Source organism: Equus przewalskii, chromosome 24 (genome assembly GCF_037783145.1).
Source record: "Equus przewalskii isolate Varuska chromosome 24, EquPr2, whole genome shotgun sequence".
NCBI classification, from domain to species: domain Eukaryota; kingdom Metazoa; phylum Chordata; class Mammalia; order Perissodactyla; family Equidae; genus Equus; species Equus przewalskii.
The window spans coordinates 26741605-26765419 of NC_091854.1; the positions used below are offsets into that span (position 1 = coordinate 26741605).

Here is a 23815-nt window from a genome sequence, read left to right on the forward strand (position 1 = left end):
AATATCAACTTCCTGTTTAATTCAATATTTATTAAGTGTGTTTATGTGCCAGACCTGTCACCCACTTAATCACTGTACAAATATTTATTGAGCACCTATGATAATCTGACACTGTGACAGGCACTGAGGCTACATGGTAAGCAAACCAGACACGCCCTCTGGAAGCTCTTCTGTCCAGAGTGCCTCTTTAAAGCATTGTCTGATCCTCTCAAGGAGCATGCAGTTGATAGGAGAGAAAGAACACATACCAAATAGCTATGGCCTCAGGTGGAATGTGACACGTACTATAAAACATACAAAAAGTTAATATGATGGTATTAGTGTGAGGAAGAGAAATTTCTCCCAATCAAGATTAGGGAAAGTTTCTTGGTGGGGGTGATGTTTGAGCTGGACCCTGGAGGCTGCATATGATTTTGATAATTTAGACAGGAAGACATTCCAGTAGAGGGAGCGGTGTGGGCAAAGGCTGAGATGGAGAAGCACAGCGAGGGCTTGGGGAGAGGGAAGGATTTCTAGGATCTTACACGCTGAGGACGCATAGACAGGGTGAAGAGAAAACAAGCAATTCCCAGCTTCAGAGGATCAAGCGTGGAAGGAGAAGTAGAAGTCTATGATAGGTGAGTATGTGTGATCCAACCTCGCGCAAACAGGATTTCCATGGGAAGGGCTGAACAGCAGGCAGTGAAAATGCTCTTCATTCCACTGAAGGAAGTGAAGTAGATCAACATGAAGTGCAGCCGGCTGAATGAACACTCAGCTCATCGCACTGCTGGTGGGTCGTTCTAATATTGGATCCTATGCACTCCCATGCTCCCGACAGTCTACGAGAGGCAGCGGTCACGGGAGGGACCCTTTGGGGACATTCAACATAGAAGAATCTCTTCAATCAAACACCCATGCCTTTTAAAGTGCCGACTTCCATCTCTTCCCCCATCATGTCAGCGGCACACAGACACAGTGCTGGGCCAAGGTGATGGGCACCATTTTTTATTATATTCTCTCTCTTCTTTAGAACAAACTGGAAAAATTCCCTTCTCCACTCTTGCCACTTCTGCCCTATCAAATGCTGCCCTAAATCCTGGCAAACGTTCCTATTGGCCTCCCAAAGGCCAGAGGAGGCAGTAGGGGGAACTATCTGTACCTCTAAACGCGAACTACCTCTGAACTATCTAAACCTCAGTGCTCAAACCCAAAGAGATTTGACTAAAGATGCTGCTTCCTCTTGCAAGACACAGGCTGAGGCCAGGGACACAGGGACTCACCACAGTGCCTTGGACTGTCCTTCATCTGGAAGTTCTCCATCTTTCTTTCCACTTGATGGTGAGACTCTGTACAAAGGAGACCATGTTCCATCCCTTGCAGTGCCTGGTAGATAGCTGATGCTCAACAAGTATTTATAAACATTGCATTTAATGTTTTTGTAATAGTCTTCAATAAGATGTCCCAAATGTTTTGAATTTATGAATGACATACCTTAGGCATCTGAGATTCAGCTACAGTCACTGTTTTCCTGCAGAGGAAATATGGAGTTTGCGATAAAAATAAAAGTCTCGCTACTAAGATATTTTACTCTAGGTATAGAGATGCCTAAGCATTAGCAGGCTGCTTCCTCATCATGTTATTTTAAAGAAGGAAAAAACCTGGCAGAAATGATACAACTGTGCAACAGTGATAGTTTTTAGAAAAAATACATATACTTTCAAAACTAAAGATTGGATAACTCATTTAACTTTTTTTCTCAGCACGCATTCCTACACACATTGAAAATTACACTAGCTTAAAGAATGAAAATAAAAGAGAGCCTTTTTTTTTTTGAAGGAGAAAAGAAATTCTACTAGGTTTGAAAATCACACCTGTGGAAATCTGAGCCTGGCTTTTTTTCTGGGTCAGGCCAGACTAACAAGAGTCACAGGATTTCAGAGCGTTCTACGTAAACACTGCCTGAATTTCATAACTTTCCACTCTTTGAGGTGCTGCTATTAACAAAATGAGGCCAAAAAAAAAAAAAAAAGAAGTGTTTTGCAGCCCAGGATGGTTTGGGGAGATACTGGTGTAGCTGCAGAGACATCCTTCTCTTCTGGGCCTGCCTCCCATCCAGGCCCGCTTCTCTCGCTTACTGCTCGATGGGTTGTTACAAAGCGCGAGCCTTCTGTCCTGCAGCGGAACCCCACTGCGGGAGCTCTACCGGACGAAGGAGTGCTTCTAAGGTGGACAGGGAATTCCTCTCTCTGTTGTCCTCTCTTTACTTCCCAGAGATCTGCTCTCAGGGAAGATTATGACAATCACATAGTAAAAAAGCCCAGGGGATTCAATATGCCTAGATTTTCATTTACTCTTTTTAATCAAAACTTAGAGTGGACTTTTCCCCTCCATTTATCAGACAGCTCTGAATTCTCCAAAGTAGAAGCCTTGCAATTTATGCCCTCACAGGGGGGTGTTTCCAGACCATTCTCCTGCAGACAGTGTCAAAGGTAAGAAGACTGGAACCTGTCCCAGTAAAAATCAGCTGGGAGGCCCAGAGAGGGTCCTCCATAAGGTAAAATTCAACATTTTAAAAACAGAAGTGGGAACACGGGTCTCAACGCATCGCCACCTGCCCCCTTGTGCACAAGCTGTGTTTCTGCTGTCAGGGACATGGATAAGTGATCCACTTTTGAGCCTTGGTTAATGCTACTACTCCAGCTTCCTTCATCACCAAAGAAAGTTCCTACCAAACTGGAAGCTGGAACCATCAGTTGATACTCAAGGGTCTCCAAACACTTAGAACTCTAGGGGGCCTCTTATCCTGTGTCGGCAGGACAGAAGCGGCCGTCCGCCGCCTTCGGAACATCAAGGGGAGTTGGCGGGATGGATCTATAGCAGCAACAGCAGCAACGGAGAAAGGTCAGCTTTACAGAGAGAAACAGAAATGCCCCCAGAAGCTTCAGAATATAACTAGAAAACCTGATTGCATGTGCCTTAGTTTTGTATGGTGGGGTGTTTTGGAAAAATACATTCTCTGAATAGTTTAGATCAAATGAAGCTGAAAGGATGCATAAAAGAGCCGATGCCCGGGATCTCCTCTAATATTACCCCACATGATTTCTATAGTGCGCATCTGTTTTTCCACAGCCCACATTCTCTTTTCTTGCTACAATGTATACTTGCGGGATGGTCTTGCTGCCATGGGGAAATATTCTGGGCCAAGGCAGGATGCTTTCCTTAGTGGAAGGCAATTGTACTGCTAAGGAAAAAAGTTCATGCAAGTGATCTCAAATCTGAAGATTTCCCCCCAATTCCCAGATGATCAGGGAACTACAAACATAAGAGAGGGCACATCACCAGCCCAGTGTTTGAACATTTTATTAAGCTTCAGAAAGATTTAGCATTTCTGTGAGAGGAACGTGACTGGACCCTCAGCCCTGCTTTACTTGATGCGAGATAAAGGACTCATCTTCGTAATGTACTAGATTTCATTATTTGCATAACTTTTTACTGACCCAGCGTTTCAGTAAACCTGCTGTTGGGTCAGTATATCAGGAATCAGTCAAACATGTTGTCTGATTGAATTTACCAAAGATTTAGAGTGGTCATTTTATACCAACATGGCTTTTTATCTGGTGATGTTGTGTTGTTGCCTGTTGATAAGAGTGTTTCATCAGAATAGTCATTCTTGATCTGCGCGCCAGTGAGGGGCAGACACTGTGGGGGCTGCAAGAAAAGCCAAGGGAAAGACAAGTTGGCAAACACTGTGTTTTCCAAAGCTTTCAATTGTGGTGGAGATATTAAATAGATTTTATGGTTAAAAGTAAAATGTTTTTCTGGCTTCCTTCCTCCAATCATTTTGGAAAAATTCAGATACTTTTCACTTAGCATTTGCATGCATAAATCTAATTTTCCCACCATTTTCCTCCCTCTGAATATTCTCTCTCTTTAGCTCACATGGTAAAAGATATTTGTCTTACTTTTAAATCATCTTTAAGATGATCTTTAAATTTTCACCTTTAAGATTAAAAACAAATTAATGCTGACTTGTCATGCCCTCTTTGAAGCTGCTTTCCATCCTAAGGATGGTAATCCAACATACGGCTGAGAAACAACCAGGCTTGTTTGATGTCTCTGTAATTACAGTCCTAATTAATTGGGACACATATATTTTATAGGTTTCAATGTGCAATAAATTAGCAGGATGTAAATATTTGCATTTCATACTGACTTTGAGTATTCCTTGTCAAAAGTACACTTATATTTTGAAATTAATTACTATGTTTATTTAGATGACGTTGTCTGGAAGGCTGGAATTATCATAAGAGAGCTTTTGTGACAATATATTATAAGCTGTGTAAATAGTTTTAAAAATTATCCGCTAATGTCTATTTGGTTTGCAAAATCTGCAGCAAATCTACTAAGAATTTTCAGTGCTTGTTCCTTCCACCTCTGATCTTTCTCATTCCCCTCCACCGTGTCTTACTGATCCACCAGATTTGACACCTTCCTCAGCAGAAAGATTCCCCCAAAAATCAAAGACCAAGAGGTGAGTCTATTGCAGTCATGATGAACTCCACTCCTTTTTTGTTGTTGTTGATTTTCCTTTCTTTGAAAGGCACACTCTTTTTTGTTGTGGCTAACATAAACCAGACTCTATTTTCAGGCAGCAAAACCAGTTACTGCAAAAAAGTCAATACTCAAAAACTAATGTATGATTGGTTTTGGTTACCTATGGAATCAATTATATTTTTTCCCCCTCAAGTGATTACTGATTTTATTTAGTCAACCTGAGAAAAGTGCCTCTTTTCATGATTCCCTGCCTTTTCTCAGTATGCAGCATGGCAGTACAATTGACCATGAGGTGCTTTGGCTCATCAGATTTCTTTTCCAGTTGGTCAGTGATCCCTTTTCTCTTTTCCTCACTCTCTGCAGTACAGGAAGGATTAAAGCATTGGCCCAAGACAATGTCATCAGATCAGGAGTGTAGAGGTGTTTACTAGAATCAAGGTCCTCTCAGCTTTGTGTCTCAGAAGCTTCTCCTGAAGCCCTGGGTTTGATGTGGAAGCCTGACAGAAGAAAAAAGACTTGGGAAATCCTACACCCGGCTCTTCTCTCACCTCTCCCGTGACAGGTTAACACACTGATGGGATGATTTGAGATGCTTCCTTGCCACCAAACTACACCCACACGTTTCCTTTTCCTTTAAGCGATCTTGTGAGGCCAGTGAGGGCCTCTGTCTTGATGAATGATGATCATCCTACAATCGTGGCTGGATACAGTGGCTTGGTGTGAGTTTTTGACAAAGAAAATTAGGCTCTGAAAGACACTTCTCATCAGAAACTGTCAATATATTAAAATGCATCTAAAAGTTACTTCTGGGAAACATATTAAATAGGCCAATCATTTAATCATTTGCTAAATGTCAAACCCTATAAAATCATGGTATAATGTCACCCTGACATAAAGCAACATCAAAATTAGTGCATCATCTATAAGGTGAAGTATCATTTGCCTTCAAGCGACAAATTCTATTGCCAAAAAATACCACTGTACTTCTAATAAGTGACACTCATTTTAATAGACCCTACAAAAATACAATATTTTAAATGTCCCCATAAAACAGTTAACATACAAATATTACTCTCAGAGCTTTGGTGACATCAGTATGTGATACCACGGTGGAAATCCTAATAGAACACTTGAAACACTAGCATGTAAAGTAAATTCATTCTATATTTTTTTTTAAAAAAAGCTATGTGGAAATAGGAGAGAGAATGCATACAACTAACTCTGGGAAATCATTCTGGAATTTCAAATTAGTATTTTAATCAAATTAATGATTAATATATAAAAGAAATATTTTTAAAGGATTATAAAATGAATTTTGATCATTTATAGAGGAAAACAACTCCAGTGTAAAAATAACTAATTCCTATATTAACTATGTTTGTCTTTCTCTCTGGTGAGACAGAATTCAGGATTTTATATACTTTGAAACTTTTTTGGAAAAAAAGTATTTTCTATAGTTCTGCCCACAAAGACAGGCACTGAAATTAATAATACAGTAGACCATAGCTCTGAGAAATTATATTTGAAGTGCTGTATTTAAATACCAAAGTTTTTTTAATCACCCATCATAACTTTCTAACAGTCCTTAATGATAAATTTTATCAATCCTCAAAACTTGTTTTAAATGATTTAAAAGTAGCAAATTAGATAAAGCAACACACAAATAAATCCTACATTTACAAGTAAAGAAATCACAGAGGCTACAGTTTACAATCAAAATAAACTTGAAAGAAATAAAGCAATACCTTCCTGCCACCCATCATTCACTGCTTAAATTTGTGGTGAAAAAGATTCATCTGCAATGACCTCTAGTCTGTTTCTTACCTCTGCATGTATTGTAATCAACTAAAGGCATTGAGCAAATTAGTTTGTCCTCTTTTTATTCAGGTCCCAGAGACAAATGGCTAATTTATGAAATATTTCACTCTGTCTTATGAGAATTTAGCAAATGAATATGGAACCAAATATAAACACTTTATACCATATGTACAGTTACTTTCATAAGGCATTATCATGTAATTTTTATTGAAAAAGATTCAATATAGTAAAGTCTTATTTTAAGATATATTTTCTTTCTCAATCCGAGATGTTTAGTTTATGAAAATATTGTTTTTCTCTATATTCTTTTTGTATATATGCCAACATATACCTTGTGCTAGAAATATTTTATGGGAATTACAATTCTTTATACTTGTATTTTCTATATAAAGGCATATACAACTTTGAGGCAGTGTTTCTGATGGAGAGCAGAATTCGTAAAGAGCTTGTGTGTGCTTCCGTGCTCCGAAATTATATGAAATCCACTTCGAGAAGAAACTTATTTGATTAAAACAAAAACAAAAACAAAAACAAAACTGCACCAATGCACAGCCAGAGGCTGACAATTAAAACTAATACATAACCACATGAACGTCATATTTATATAGTTAACATTTTTAAGGAGGATCAGTGCTAACATATAGTATTATACATTTGGCACTAATGTTTGCCATTGGTCCAGCAATTGGCAAAATTTGTTTCTATGTATAAATTTATTTTTGAACATTAGGTCTGGCTAGAGTATCTTCACTATTTATAAAAAATATTTAGACAGTAAGCTCACGTTGAATAACTAGGTCTACGGTGTTCTGGAAACTCTTCAGTAGTAATACAGCTTTTTCGTGTTCCATATGTACAAAACTATGTCCATTTGCCTGTAAACACACAAACAAAAGAGGGAAATCAATGCAAGATACTTGTTTATCACTTTATCATCGTTTCTAATCATAAAATTCAAGCAGGTATTGAGCACCAAAAGTTATCGATTTTTAAAATTCGCAACAGAATTGCAACTATGGAAACAACTAATTAATTTCACTCAGCTCCAACTCAATTTATTAACTCAACAAATATTTCTCAAGAATCTAAAGTGCCCTACCTGAGACTGTCCTAGTACAGTCCTAGTCACTGTGCTAACCGTAGACACACACTGGCGAATAACAGACGGACGCCCTTGAAATATGGTCGTTCAGTTTGGTTGTTGTTCTGATTTGTTTTGTTTTTGCAGGAACTGAGTTGAGACAGTTTGGAAGTGTCCAAAGGACCATTGCCTTCTTGTGATATAATCACTGATGTAAACTCATTAGTACCATCAAATATTTCACTCATGCAAAATACGACTGGGCATTTACCGTATGGTTCAATCTTATTTTGACTCATTGAAACGTTCTCAGCTTATATATTTTTATGTTAAAGAGATCATTCTTATTTCCCACGTTGCTAAATGCAAGTATGTTCATTATTTATACCAGTGGTTCTCAATCCCATCCAATATACCTAAGAGGTCAATCCCTCAGGGGTAAAGCACACTGACATTAGTATCAGTGGACATGCCCACATCTCCTACTTGAGAATCATCAATCTATGTAATCAAAATTCATTTGAAACACAAATAGCCTAAGGTTACACTTTCAGGATTCCAACTAGCTATTTGATATTTATGTCACAAAATGTACAGTGTTCCCCTTTATCCACAGTTTCATTTCTGGGGTTTCAGTTGCCCACAGTCCGAAAATATTAAGTGGAAAATTTCAGAAATATACCATTCATAAGTTTTGAATCTTTTGCCCTTCTGAGTAGCATGATGAAATCTCCTGTGGTCCTGCTCTGTCCCACCTGGGACGTGAATCATCCCTTTGCCCAGTGTATCCACGCTGTATAAGCGACTACCCATTAGCCCTAGTTAGGAAAAAATATAATAAACATAGGGTTCGGTACTATTTGTGGTTTCAGGCATCCATTGGGGGGCTTGGAACACAGCTCCTGCAGTAAGGGGGGACCACTGTACATGCTTTTCTGAAGTGAATGCTCATGATTCTTTGGTTTTCTCCACAGTACCTTGCAGATTTTCTTCATTGGAATAATTTTTATTATTAATATATAGAGAAGTGGATCCCATAAAGCTTCACTGTCATGAAGGCCGAAATAAAACACAACCTTATTGAAACTTGGTAGCAATAAATCTGGGAAACTCAATGACTGACAGTCATGTCACTGTTTTCCTTGTAGTCTGAGACTCTGATGATTTACACGAATCAGCCAAATTGACTGCTTGGCAAAGTACAGGTTATAGAGCCAGTTAATTGGTTGACTTGTTCAATTTTCAGTTGACTGAGTCTAATCTCGGGCACCCATTGCCTTTATTGCTTTACTTTTTTTTATGCTTTCTTGAAATATGATTAATATTTCAAATAACTACTCACTTAAGATATTTCACAGCCTTTGGCTTTTTTGAATTTAAAATAGCAGTACATGTCTAGTGATACTGTATAATCTCTATAACTTAGATAAAAGTTATCTGACACATTGTATTTTATCACTAGTTCATTAAAAGTGGTGGGCTAATGATGTGTTGAAGGAGCTCCTAAAATGCTGCATTTTTAACCACAGTACGCCTATGAATAAAGAAAATACTAGGAAACAAATATGTTAACCTGTGAAAACCCAAATAATTAGAAGTACAAATTTGTTTGAATTAGAGAATCTCTCTCTCTCTCTATAAATATACACATAGTCTTTAATAACATTTAATTAATGGAAATGCCTATCACAGTTGGCATTGGTTGTTTCAGTGGCAGAAATGGTAGCTGAATAGAACTTTGGGTTTATTACACAGCCCAATTTCTTGCTTTAAATTATTGTAGAAACCAGACAACTGGGTTCCACTTGATGTTATTTCTGGTCAGATGGTGACAAGGAATAGAGAAGATAGCATATGGTACATTCTTCTTTTCACTCTCATCCTGTTTCTGACATCAGGAAAATAGCAAACTTGGGTGAAGTATATGCTTATTCCACTTTAGTTTTGAAGGTTTTACTAAACCTTAATGCCTTCAATTTGACCAAAAGTCATACCTGAATTGTGAAATTAAAATGTAACTTCAATAATGGAGTACTTGAATGTCAAATGTTAATAATACCTTTGTGAGTACTCAGATTTATCTATCTGCAGACTCAAAACCTAGAATTGTAATGAACTCAAAACCCACTGAGAATTTTCAGGGACTTGCTCAAAATTAAATACCCCAGTGTTTCAGGGATAAGGAATGCTCTAGGATTTGGACACCACGAATGGTATATTGTCCATCACCAGACCCAACCGTTCCCGGTTTTAGGAACTACTGGTCTCAAAATAATATCAGCATTAAGGCTATAAGTGGTACAAAATCCAGAGAGCAAATTAATCATTGTTTTCAGTTTTGAGTGGTACTTATATCAAAAGATCTTCAAAGAAGGTTGGTCCACTTCCACCGTGATTAGTTTTTTCATCTTCTCAATTAAAAATGTCTGTTGCGTGCTGACTGTGTCCAGGGTATTGTGCCAGGCACTGGGGATAGGAAGTAAGAAAGAGATGAGACAGGGAGGCTCCCATCAAAGAGGTGACATCCAGAAGGGGAAATAAGCCATGATCATAACTAAAAATAATGTGGAAAATGTCTTACATGTAGTAAACACTCAGCAAATGCATGCTGAATTGAATTAATATCAGAAGACATACATAAAAAAGTACTCGGGTAGCTCAGTGGAAGGAAAAGAGAAGAGGAAAAGTTTCCTAGGAAGCTGTTTCTCTGAGGCATGTACCACAGGAGTTTGCTGGCACTCTCACTTGGCAAGAGTGTAATTAGCAAAAGACCACAGGTCCTTGTCTTGTCTCAAGCCCGGAGTCTCCTCCAGCCCTGGACATGTGCACAGTCAGCTATTTCAAGTAAATTCTGCAACAGTTCATGCAGAAAAGAGTTTTAAGATGATCCACGTATGTAATCATTTTTGTGAGAATTTAAAAATAAAATTGCCAGTGGATTTAGACCCTAAGCTTTAGCATAAGAAACAATCATAAAAATAAACTAATGTGCAGAGGCTTTATAGCAGGTGGGGTCTTTTCATAGATTCTTTTCTTCAAAAGGAAGAGAGATAGCTCAGTATGTAAAACATTTAGACGGAACTTTTCTGGAGAGATAGAAAGGGATGGCAAGAGAGTGAGAGAGCAGGAGAGTGAGAGTGAGTAAGCAGCAAGCATGATCTAGGCTGATCCTGTTACTTTATAAATGAAAGAGCTACACCTCAGAGAGAGCAAACGACGTGACTGAGAGCACACAGCCAGGGGAGAATCATCTGATATATAATATTCCTTCTTCCTTCTCTCAGTGCTTCACTGAAATAACAAGACCGTAGTTGCTCTTAGTGATTTGAACTGACATTTCCTTGGCCATGATAAAATAATGAACATTTTCCCCTTAAAATTGTTGGGTATCACCTCCTAACATAATTTTGTTTTTTACGGTGGTTGAAAAGCTGTAATTCTCATTCATATTCCTATTAGGTTTAATCTAACTTATTCCAAAAGTACTGGTAGAAATAACATTTAGTCCTAAATTAGAAGTGACAGAAATGCTGAATCTCTCATTCTTATTATAGTTTTAACTCTGGTTAATTGGGGTGTTGTAGCCATATGTGAGCTTCTCTCTCCAAAGTAGAAAGACTAGGTCAGACTATCAGCTAGGACAGTGCCAGGAGACTTCAGAGGAAATAGATTAAAAAGGAGAAAACTTTTAGGGTAGAGTCTATAAATTTGGCATCAGATTGGACAAAAGTATGAGAAACAAACAAGAATCAAATTGCGATGTCATTAAGGGAAAATGGAAAGCTTGGAGGAAGAGCAAGCTTAGTTGGGAAGACAGTGGAGTTTGTGGTACTGGCGACTCATGCAAGGGAAATGTTGATCATCTCTGAGAATGAACGTAGACTGGAGTCCAGGAAGGAGATGAGAGTGGCAGAGTTAGCAGCAGAGGTTAGGTTTTACTGCAGTCTGGTACTAACTACGTGGAATGCTGGGAGATTTACCAGAAAATAAGTTTACAAGGGAGCATTGTGAAAGAAGGGCAATATAACTAGGGGAGCGGGAAGGGGTTGGAGCTTTGGATGGGTAGAGCACAACTGAAAAACAGTGTCTGCTGTTGACCTGAGCATCTGGGAAAATCTGTCTGAAGTGAGGGAGGGAAAGGTGAAACAGGCCCAATCCTTCCAGAGATGCCAGAAAACTGCCGTAGCCAGACGGTCGAACTAAAGAATGGGGATTCTCATGGGTGCTGATGCACTGAGAGGAGGGGACAGAAAACATGGGTTCCTGACGGACCCAGGCAGCAGGAGAACTGGGAAGAGTCATCCTGAAGGGGATCAGGGAGAGTGCTCATAGAGGGAGCAGGAAATGCAAGAGTCCAGTGGCCCGAGCTGACCCTAGTTTTCTGCAGCAGAGGAGAGCAGGGAAAAGGGAGAGCTGGATTACTTCTGGCCTTGAATCTGGGTCCACTTCCAATAAAGCAGCCTTCGAGATGTTCAGAAGCCAGTTCACATGTTCACAGTCCAGGTTCTGATTTAGCACTTGGGAGACCCCTTAGCTTTTAATATTGCTTTAAAGCATCAGCTTTTAGTTTTCATATTTTGTAAGAACCAATGAGAGTTAGTGGGAAACACAAAGACCGAGCTGATTTCCCAGAAGCAGACTGGTGAATGAGCTCACTGAGTTAAATGCACATTAGGACTCCACCCGTTGTTCTAGTCCCAGGAATGTTTTGCATCTAAACCAGAGCTTTGGTGAACCTCAAGAGCCCTATTTAAAAGACCACAAGTAGGGACTGCCTGGGAATGGCTTCAAAATAGCAGAAGGACTCTGAAAGGTCAGAAAACACATTATTTTCAAAAGTTTATTAAAGATTAAATGAGTTAACATGTCAAGTGCTTAGGAGAGGGCTCAGCACACTATAATTAATCAATCATTCACTGTTAGCCACTACTGTTAACATTACTTCTCTATTACTTTCTTGAATTTAAGAAATACAATTTTCATTAAGCCACAAGAATAGAAGGACAAAATGTCAGAGGAAGGAACTTTTTTTTTTTGTTTAGTTAACTCTAATTAAAAACAAAAAAATGTGAGGATCAGAGATATTACAGGAAATAACCAAGCTCACAGAGCTAGTGGCTAGGTGGGAATTTATGTCATAGTAGTCAACTCTCTGTATGTTGGCACAATTCGTTTTGTTGGCTGCTGTGAGGTTGTAACAAATGTTTTCCGTTTATTAATGAATTCATTTTTAATATTAATTGAGCTGTTTCTTGATATGGAACATTCTGTTAGGCCTGATGCCCAGGGAGGCAATGACAGGATGAGCTGGAAGAGAGGTCTGAATGGAAGGAGATGATAGAGTCTCAGTGCTAAAGAACCTTCTCCTTCCATTCTTAGCACAGAGGAGCAAAGGGAGTTGACCTGGTATTTGTTAAAATGAGTACAGCTACCTGGCTTCCATCTTGGGTGGTCCAGACAGAGAATCAGAGAATTACGTTACATCTGTGAAGGGCTTTTCCAATTAAAATGAAGACCAGAAGAATCACATAGTTCAACCTGTAAGGTTTTGTGTGTGTGAAGAGAAGAAGAGCGGAGGAAATAAAGGCCAGTACCAGGGAATATTAATTGCAGAGTATAAATCTAGTGGTGCTTTGTAAAATAAAAGTATATAATCTACATTTATGCATTTGATATTTTGAACACATGCATAATATAAAATGCAAAAGATGATTTGAAGAATATATGCTACATTAATGAAATTTTAAAATATGTTGGCACATTCGGCCACATAGATATTTTATATATACGTAGAGTCTATTATGGGTTATTATAAAATGTGTGCAACTTTGACGAAATTGCAAGTTAATGAAAAATGAGAAATAAATGAATGGCCTATTAAGTCGAAATGAAGTTAATAAGAAAACAATCTAGGAAAGAAAAGATATCCTGAAAATTTTATGCTTCAAGAATATGTAATTAATGGCTTTCTGGCTTTAGCTGATTTGAAAGTATAAAGAAACATTTTACTATAATCTTTATGTTATTTCCAGAAGATATCCCCCCTTATTTTAATTCCACTGACATCTGTGCCACAAAGTGGTTTTTAATCGTCGTTTTTCACGATTTAGACATGAAAACATAGAGGGTTAATGAAAATAATATTTGAAATTCCAACAAAAAGTAGAGCTTTGCAATTACAGCTCATCAATTTACTGGAAAACACACTTGGTTTCTGGATTCCATCCTCTTGGTCCTTCCTGGATTTATCTTTGATTTCCTTCTGGTAAATGTTTTGTTAAGTGGATAAATTACAGATGTTTATACTGCATAAATTCTCCAGATGATGCTGTAATTCTCCTAGGAATTCTGTCGTATCCTTATTATTCAGAACTCAAACTTAAAAACTAGTCTCTGAGAAGGCCTGGCCGCAGCATTGGTGGGATCAGCCAATAAGAAGGACAGCACAACTCTTTTTGGAATCCAAAAAAGAAATGGAATTAGAGACATGAGCATATGATTTTTGGCTGATTTAAACTCACTCTCAAGGGACAAACATATAAGGGGCCAGAGCACATGTATTTGGTACATTAGATATACATTAGTACAGTAATATCTTTTACTTTGAATGCCTATAGCTCTTGGGATGGGGAAAAAACTAGAAAACATAGCAACCAAATTAGAGCTACAAGTAAAAGCTTTCATGTTGTCTAATCCTGACAGCCAGGCATTATGAGAAACAGTGGGAATCTTAGATAGTTATAATTATGTTTCACATTAACTACCTGGAATTAATTCCCACTTCAGAATTTTAATCTGATAGAGTACTCTCAATAAATATTGGGATATATGTGGGGCTGAGTGCACTGCATAATCAATATTATATTGACTCTATGCCAAGTCATTTAAAAAATTTTCCTTTCTATGAAAAATCTGAACTACAGGCCTTAAATTATTAGAGAGTTCACATGAAAAATTTACACTGCACATTTTAAATCTGAGAAAGTTTCAAGTCTTAGTGGCCTTTACTGTAGTATTAAAAAAGTCTTCACAGAATAAAACATAGATAAGAATTTTTCTTCTGTCTGAAGTGCACACATGCACTGCAGCTTGAATGTGTCCTGAGTTCAGGCTCAAAAAGACGCAGCACGATGGAATGGACTCAAGTGAAGACTGTGTGAGTTATTTGCATAGAAATTCAGGTGTAGAACTGATAATAAACAGTATTTCTTAAGACATTTCCTTATTTATCTGCTCTGATTTTAGCACGCCTGTTTTCTTCTTGTCAATCATGTTGAATGAGCATCTCTGACGAATGACTTCCCCATCCTGGTCTGCAGAGCGGCTCCCCAACGAGCTGCACTTGATTCCTTTTACTTTGGCCACAAAAAGAATGACTGCAAAACCAATCTCTCATTTTCAGGGGGCTCTTTGTGGCCAGGATGGTCTCTGTTTTGTTGGAGAGCTTGGTCTTAAAAGAAGACAGACTGGGAGTTCATTTTATTAAATATTTGATAGTCAGCTATTTCCTGTCTCTCTTCCTCCTTCATTTTCCGCTTGGTGTGATTTTGGACTTGTCTGCTTCCTGGGCGAGGATGTGTAAAGGCAGGAATTCAGTTACATTCCCTCTTGCACTGTTCACATTGCTTGGCACAATACTTTGTACGCAGTGGGCATTTAATGCATATTTTCCAAATAGATAAATAGAAAATGTGATGAATACAATGCTATCACTAAAATTTGCTCCAGTAGAATAAGTGTTGTCTAACAGAAGAAGCTCAAATAAGTTATTTAACCTCTGTCAACAATAGATCCTTGCAGGATTGTTGTGACATGAATGAGACAATATAGATGCTTAATTAATGTTATTTTCATTTCAGCCAAATTATAGAAGTTAGAGGCAGTTCATTAGAACTTACCTTGTCTTTATTGGTTTTCATGTTTTACTTAATACTTAACAATACTACCTTTTTGATTTGCAAAAAGCATTTCTCAATCATTTATTAGTAACCCATGAACTTTATACATTATGAATAAAACTAAATGGATATTCAGTGAAACTCTGGTATATAAAATCATACACGTTATTTAATAATTTCTCTGAACACTCAGAGTTTTGATTATTGCACCCCCTTCCTTGCCAGCCTTCCCCCTAACTTCTCTGGTGCTTTTGATTTTCAACCACTGAAGATCAACTATAGAAAAGCTTGAACTCATTTGGCCTCATTGGGAAATGCTTGAGTGAAATTTCCAAATACCTTAAGTTTATTTTTTAAGGGTCCCACACTTCATTTTAACCATAACAAAAATTTCTCACTCTTTGCTTGCTATAGCTTTTTTGGGGAGAAATTTTTAAAAATTCAGAGAAATGAGCATACTCTAAGCCATCTTACTGACTCATGATGATAATTATGAGCATCAGCACTCTGGGATAAAGCTGTGGGCCCAATTAGTTGCTTCCATAGGAAACATTTCCCAAAGTGTGCTGTATGGAAGTGGTTGATTGATGTCCTTAGTAAAGAGGGTTGCATGGTTAAGTATCTTGGGAAATATAAGTTTGTAAAACTGCTCAGATTCTTGGTACACTGTGAAATCCTGAAACAAGGCAGAGCGTCTGAGGTGGCTCTGAAACTTATTTGACTAAGGAACAATTTTTTTTTTTAAAGATATCTTAAAGCATACCGCTGGGAAACACTATTTTATATTGAATGACTCCAGTGAGCTGTACTTTTTGAATTTAGTTTCTGTCTTTAAGAAGTTTCTCTCTCTTCCTGGACAGTGAAGCTGCAGGCTATGACATCCTGCCTCTGGCAACGTGCCTGGACCCAGAGGCTTTCCCCTTGGTGGTCTGGAAAACTAGTAAGACTCCAAGTATGAAATAAAGGCTCTCTTTGGAGCAAAAAAGCATGAGATGGAGTGCATGGACTTTGTGACATTAATTTAGCTTCTCAGATACATTTTATTTGTTTTCTGGTTTCTGTTTTTGTTCCTGATAGCTGAGGTTGTTGAATAAATTAGCTTTAGCTAATCCTGTTAGCAGCTAACCACATCTACCTTTCATTAAAAGAGGTATAAAACTTCCATTCAGACAAGAAAGGTTTGATTCAGTGGTGTCTACAAATCTAGCACCATGTATCCATATACAACAGATGTAGCCAGCCATGAACCTTTCATTTAGACTTCTGGGGAGTCTAAACTTACCTCTCACATTCTGAGCCTTGAAAGCTATGTCTTGTTGTCTCCTCCCTACTCCCATCGCCACTCCAATCCATCTCCATGTTCGAATTATCCAGCTCCACGAGAAACTTTAAAATCTCAGGCTCCTTTCTTCGTGCAGGGATCTCCCTCCTTAATATTGTCTCGCTTGTACTCCACACTCACCATTCTGGCCTAAGCCTCTTACCTCTGCTCCTGCAGACTGATGCTCATCTAGCTCACAGGTATTCCTCCTCCTACTCACCCTCCCTTCTCCTTTCTGTTGAGGCTGGAGTATCTCCTGCCCCATCAAGAGTAACTTTTCTTTTCTCTATTCCCTCCACACCCAGAGATCTCCATTATGACCAGTGTTCCTTGCCACCCGGATCTCGCCTCTCTCACTCATGCCCTGAGTCCCAGGATGAGGTGAGAACAGGATGGGTCAGCATCCTGGTTTTTGCATGTGAGTGGCCACCCTCTCTGAATCTCAAGAAAAACCCTCTTATACTCATCATTTCATTCTCTTAACAGTGCTACACCTATTAGTTACATCACAAAATCAAGTAGTTTATTAGTTTTCTAATAAGCCCGCATGCATTTATCTTGTCTCCCTAGCTGTGAGCTCCCTGAAGGCACACAATTTCCCCCTTATCTGATATCCCCTTATAACACACTAATCAGGGTGTGGAGTGGAGTTATCAGTGGTTATGGAACAGAGCAGTGATAACAGCCTGGTGGCCATCAGAAACCCATGATTTTGGCCTTGATATGGTGCTCTGGGCCCAACAGCCTGCCAACAACTAACTGAAACTTGATAGACGTATTTCTTGAGAGCGGTTTCTCGAATTGTCTGTATGAATTGTAGGGCCAAAGTTGTTTAAGGTCAGAAAAAAAGGGAAATATCTGGTGTGTTTGAATTACCATCCCTGATTACTCTATTTTGATATATTAGAGATACAGCCATAGACTAGGAGTATATTTTGGATTACAAATTCCAAAACTCTTAAAATAATGGTAAGGTAGAAGAGACTATGAAATTATCTTGAGCTGGGTATATCTATATACTTTATATTAGAAAAATCTATTTTGATGGCTGATAATATCTGGATGTCATTAACTAATTATGTATAAATTAATTTCTCTTCTGCTGCCAAAGTCAGGCTCTTGTCTGGGGAAGGGGAGTGGGTAAATGAAGAGGCTGGGGATTGAGGACCATGATGTCATAGAAGACGATACACTCACAGCGAGCTCTAGGCTGTAACTGTGAATCATGTTAACTATCAAGTACAATATCTGCTTTTCTCCAGTCTATTCATATTTTACACAGAGTAATTATAATTAATAGACTTTCTTTGTTTAAACATATTTTGAATTGTAAAATGTATAATGAATTAGACTAAATTTTTTAACTGGAAAGAACATTAGGAAAAAGAAACCGTGATGTTAAGCCAATGGAACGGCCACTTGAGAAATGCTCGGATATCAGCAAATTCACGTGGCTCAATCTAATAACGTTTTTTATGATTCCATGTGCTTTCATTTTTCTCTCTCACTCTTCTATAATTTGACTTTACAGAATGTGAAGCTGTGAGGGGTCAGCTCTCCTAGCACAGAGCTCTTTCCTCATGCCACACTGTCTTAAAGCAGAATGACTTACGAAGCACAGGAAGGCATCTGAATGTGCTCATTAATTATATGGTGTCTACTCAGCGAAAATGAATTGTAAAATGACAGAAAAGTCATGTGAATATGTTTTAATTAACATCATCCCTTAATGCACACATCTCCATGTAATTCAAATAACACGCTCATAATACCATAGCAGAACAAGAAGAGAGTAGTGGGTAAAAAGAGTTACAGCAAAAGAGAGAGAGAGCACTTATCTGACGAATTCTGGGCTTGAGGGAGATCGGGAAAGGTCTATATCTTTTGCTATTTTACATCTCTTTTGATATTTGCTATTGGGTTAGATCAAACCCAGTAACCGCTATACTGTGGGGGCTCATTTTTTTTCTTTTACTTTGATTTTCCAGGTTGTACACTGTCATTAAAGCTGTAAATAAATTTGCTCCAGTGAGGACATATTCTAATGATCTTGTAAATGACAGATAAGTCAATGTTATAAACCCATTTTCTCCAGTGCTCTGTAAACTCAGAGCTAAGAATGCTACTATCACAAAGAGACAAAAACATAACTTGTCTTGTCTGCATCTGATGTTGGCAATGATTTCAGTTTAGAATTAGCCATTCTTATTTCTTTTAGGAAGTATCATCGACCACTTGTTCTTTTTAACTAGTATGAATGAAACAGTATATATAGTAATTTGTTTGATTGAGGTCTATGTGCATTTTTCTTTTACTGAAAAAGGATTTTGATTTTATAGTACTAGATACAAATGAGTTCTGTAGCGAAAAGAAAATGTCACATTCCAGCTAGTCATTTGTGGAGAGAGGAGACATCCCAGGCGCAGCCCTCTGCAGTGTTTTTGGCTTTTAACTGGTTGGGCTTACAAATCCTTCCTCCTTCTTGCCTTAGGAATTCATTCTTCTGTGCACTGCGCTGTTGCTGTATACCTCTCAGGAACTAGAAATATTAACCCCTCCTCTCCCCACAAATAACCCTTCTAGAATTTCACAGCCAGAAAAGAGTTTTCTAACCCTGTGACTAGACATTAACTTAATTCTCATTGCCCTTCTGCAGGATATCTATATCAATATCTATTTGTACTTTTTATATCCGTTTGAATATTTGTTTTCTGAATTTGGAGAGAAAAATCTTTCTCTTGCTACCTCTGTCATGGATGAAGGCAACTACCCAACTTTGTCTCAAGCTATGGCATGCTTCTCTACCCAGCCTGGCATTCTAACATATCAGAGATTTGAGATTAAGTGGTTACATTTTTTTTTTCTTCAGATTTTGAGATTCAGAATAATTTCTTTGACATTCACATGAGAACAACACTAGCTATGTCCTTTACTAAACAGCATTTACCAAGGGTCAAGGAGTTACACTGTTAGTTTATTCTTGGCTGTTTTTCATGGAAATTGATACAATTATTGAACAGGTGAATTTTCGAGCTGGGGGATCTCAGATATAATATGAATCACAGTTCACTTTACACATAATGAATGTGAGTCGCATAGACATGGCATAAAATGCTTAAGATCAAAGGGCCACTTATGCCGTCCAAAAAACATTGACTTCCATAATAAAGTGGTAAAGAAAAATTTAGATGATTTTATGTGTCTTTTTGTTTCAGTGTTTTAACTCAAAAGACCAAGTGCTGGCTTGATCTTCTCCTGCAGGGAATGGACGGACCTACTGGATGGGTATTTCCACTGTGACACTGCCACAGGTTGGAGCAACACGTAGTCTTTTCAGGAAATTAGCACTTTTGAAAACTTGAGTTTTCATGATTTTGCTAGTTAGTTTAAAATATTTCTGAGAATTGGGGCTGGCCCTATGGCCGAGTGGTTAAGTTCTCGCGCTCCGCTGCAGGCGGCCCAGTGTTTCGTTGGTTCGAATCCTGGGCGAGGACATGGCACTGCTCGTCAAGCCATGCTGAGGCAGCATCCCACATACTGCAACTAGAAGGACCCACAACGAAGAATATATGACTATGTACCGGGGGACTTTGGGGAGAAAAAGGAGAAAATAAAATCTTAAAAAAAAAAAAAATTTCTGAGAATAAAATGTGAAGGCAATTTTGCTATATATATATTGGCTTATATAGGGTTTCTACTTTTCTAGGACTTTGAGAGTTCAGTAAATAGGAGATGGAAGATCTCCTCAGAGCTGAGAGAAGCAGGGCCCTAGCATTCTTGTAACTGTTTGCATAGCCAGTGACTAGAAGATTCCTTTCCCTCATGCCCTATGTTCTCAGTGTCCCTAAATCTTCACTATATTATGTTGAACCATTTCATAATTGCTCCAAATGGTCAAATATCTACAATGTCAGATAGTACCACACCTAGTTATATAGTGGGAAATTTCTGGGGTCGCAAGGCAAAATATTGAATCTTACATAAATTGAAGACATTTAAGAGCCTTTTCCTGTGATGTAGAAAATGATTAAGCAGAAGTGAGTTAAGAGAGAAGGACGAAGAAAGCAATGTGGGCGAGGTCATACCAAGCATTGACTTAACTGTCGACTGGAGCGATCCTTTGCTACATGCAGAGCTTTAAGTCAGAGAAAAAATCTTTTCCCATCAGACCAAACATTTAAAAAAGTCACCTTATATACAGCTAAACTTTTGTTCAAACATCTGAGCAAGGGGAGTAGAGCGCTAGAACCACATGTTTCACAGTATTCAAACAGTAATAAGCTTACTTCCGAAAAATTAAATACAGACCGGTCCCTTCCCCCTCATCTAAAGTCACATCAATAGATGCCCTGTTTCGGTACTTCATTACTCTTACTTATATTTGATAACTATGCATAGATTCTTTTATATATCAATTCTTCTTACATAGCAAATAACACCATTCATTTAAACAAAAATATGCAGAATACCTACCATGTGTCAGGTACTCGGGAAATAGGATTCTATAAGACTGAATTGGTTTCTGACCTGCCTATCAACCCCAAAACAATACAGGCAAATAAGAAATGTGAGAAGGACTTATTTCCAATCATTGAATTCAAGTCATTGAACTTAGTAACATGGTTACACATTCGTTTCACTGTTGACATTCGAAAGCATTGCTTTTTATCTGTCTTACCTGAAGGATCTTATCGCCAGGCTGCAGCAGGTTGGATGCTGGTCCGTCAGGCTGAACCCTAGTAACAAAGATACCCTATAAGTCAGAAGTAACAGAGGTTAGGATTCTATTATCGAGAACTAGGCCTCCTTAAAACATTTTTCATTCACACAGAAAACAGTGAAAACAGATTAAAAATAATATACATATGTAAGCTTCAAAGGTTAATATACTATTTTAAGCAAGGCAACACTCTAAACCAAGTTTAAGAAAAGAACATATTTACTTACATTAAAAAAGCTCGTCTTGTTTTTAAAGTGCACTTATGATTTATAAATTAATCTCAGGGCATATCCTTAATTTCTTTCTTAAATAATTTGAACTATGGTACTAAACTGTCTTTTGTACAACTTCTGAAATTATCTTAAGTAATTATTCTTCATTGAAAATGTCTCCTATTTGATAGGTTGCAAATTCAATGTACACTTTAAAAACCTTACTAGAATTACATATAAATACTTGTTTATTTTAATGAGTATTACTTTGTATGTACTGAGAATTTTAATACAATATATACATGAACAAATTAAACATAGGAAAATTCAATGTGCATTTTAACTATAAAGTTTATGACCACACAGTTACAAAATCCCTAAGGTGATTAATTTAGTTTATTAAAAAATCAAATTAATTTTGCTGCTCATGTATATAAAGCAAACATTTATCGAAAGTCTCCCATATGCCAGGTCTTGATCGCTAGTGTTACAGAGATACACAGAATATAATTCCTGGCTTCAATGAGCTCACAATATAGTGGAAGAAAAGTCAAGAAAATCAACGATTATAAACCAGTGTGACAAGTGTTATGATAGAGATATAACAGATTATTTAAAAAGGTATAACAGATCATTTAAAAAGTCTGGGTTTCCAGGAGGAGAAGACACCTGGAGCTGAATCATAAAGGACAAGTAAAAGGTGGCCGCACAGATAAGGGGAGGAAGGGTAGCCCAGATGGAAGGGAGAGCACACACGAGAGCAGGAGCACCTGTCACACTCAGGAAACTGTGAGTAGTTCTATGATGACTGCAGGGGTGGGGGAAGTGTGTGAGTGGATGCGGTTGGGAGCGTGGGAGAAGATCAGCCAAAATGTAGGTTGGGGCCAGATCAAGACGGGCCTTTAATAGCCATGTTCATCAGTTTGGGGAGCTACTGAAGTATTTTAAGCATGATGATGACAAGATTCTAATTAATATCCTAAGAATGAACTGATCAATGGATAAACAAAATGTGTATATCTACTCCGTGGAATATTATCTGGCAATAGAAAAGAATGAAATACTGACAACATTGATGGACCTTGAAAACATTATGCTAAGTGAAAGAAGCCAGTCCCCAAAAGGCCCCATACTGTATGATTCCACTTACATGAAATCTCAAGAAGAGGCAGATGCACAGAAATGGAAAGCAGATTGGCGTTTGGTAGGGGCTGGGGAGCAGGGAGAGGAAACGACTGTTAATGTGTACAGAGTTTCTTTCTGGGGTAAAGTGTTCTGATTTTAGATCATGGTGATGATTGCACAACACTGTGAACATACTAAAACCCACTTAACTGTATACTTTAAAAGGATGAATTTTACGGTATGTGAATTCTATCTCAATATAGCTGTCACTATTTTTTAATTCTAAGAAGTATAATAGAACAGAAGATAATATTTTTATGTTTTTGCCTGTCATTTAGAAAATCATCTCATTTGCTGATCTGTAAACTTAATGACTCTCACTTACACCCATAACTTTGTGTGTGTGTGTGTAAATGGTTTAACAAACAGACCCGAATTAAAATACTTCTTTGTGAATTTTCATTTAGCATTTCAGATCTTTATGAAACTTATTAATTTAAGGCTTTTGAATAATTTTAATTTTTCTCATTTTAATCTGTTTTCCTTCCCATTTAAAGATGACACTATGGACAGGCATCAAAATCCTTAGAGCACTGCATAACTTTTAACCAGTAATTTGACTTCTAGAACTTATCGTAAGGAACTAAGTGGACAAGTATACAACATACATTTATTTAATATGCTCATCATATTATTTTTAATAATAAAAATTACAAACCACACTTAAATGTCTAATAACAGAGGATTGATTAAATAAATTATGGTAAATCCATACAATAGAACGATATGTGGTCATTAAAACTAAAGTCCTAGATGGTGGATATACAGGTACGCCAGTGCTTAGTGAGACAAGCAGGTCCTAAAACGTTATGTGTGGTAGGATACTATTTTTGCTGAAACATGTTTATATGCATATCTGTGTGAGAAAATATCTGGAAGGACATACTCCTACCACTAACAGTGGTTGTACTGGGTGAGACATTATATATATGTATTTTTTTTTCTTTTTGCATATCTATGTTTTCTAATTTTTCTACAATGATTACATACTACTTAGAGCATTAAGAAAATAACAATAAAAACTTTAAAAAGTCTTTAGGTTAA

At 37.7% G+C, this 23815-nt stretch overlaps 1 protein-coding gene across 7 annotated transcripts in view; it reads right to left on the reverse strand.

Annotated features, from left to right (window-relative positions):
• Positions 1 to 5354: 5354 nt before the first annotated feature.
• LRRC7 (leucine rich repeat containing 7) overlaps positions 5355 to 23815 on the reverse strand; it is a 492999-nt gene continuing 474538 nt past the window's right edge. For 4 of the 7 annotated variants that reach the window (XM_070592302.1, XM_070592299.1, XM_070592308.1 and 1 more), the window contains 2 exons: positions 21333 to 21407; positions 5355 to 7229 (listed from right to left, as the gene is read on the reverse strand). In XM_070592302.1, the coding sequence (XP_070448403.1) occupies positions 7122 to 7229; positions 21333 to 21407 (183 nt within the window). In that variant the 3' untranslated portion in view covers positions 5355 to 7121. The remainder of the gene's footprint in view (positions 7230 to 21332; positions 21408 to 23815) is intronic. The other 3 variants (XM_070592305.1, XM_070592303.1, XM_070592304.1) reach the window with 1 other exon arrangement.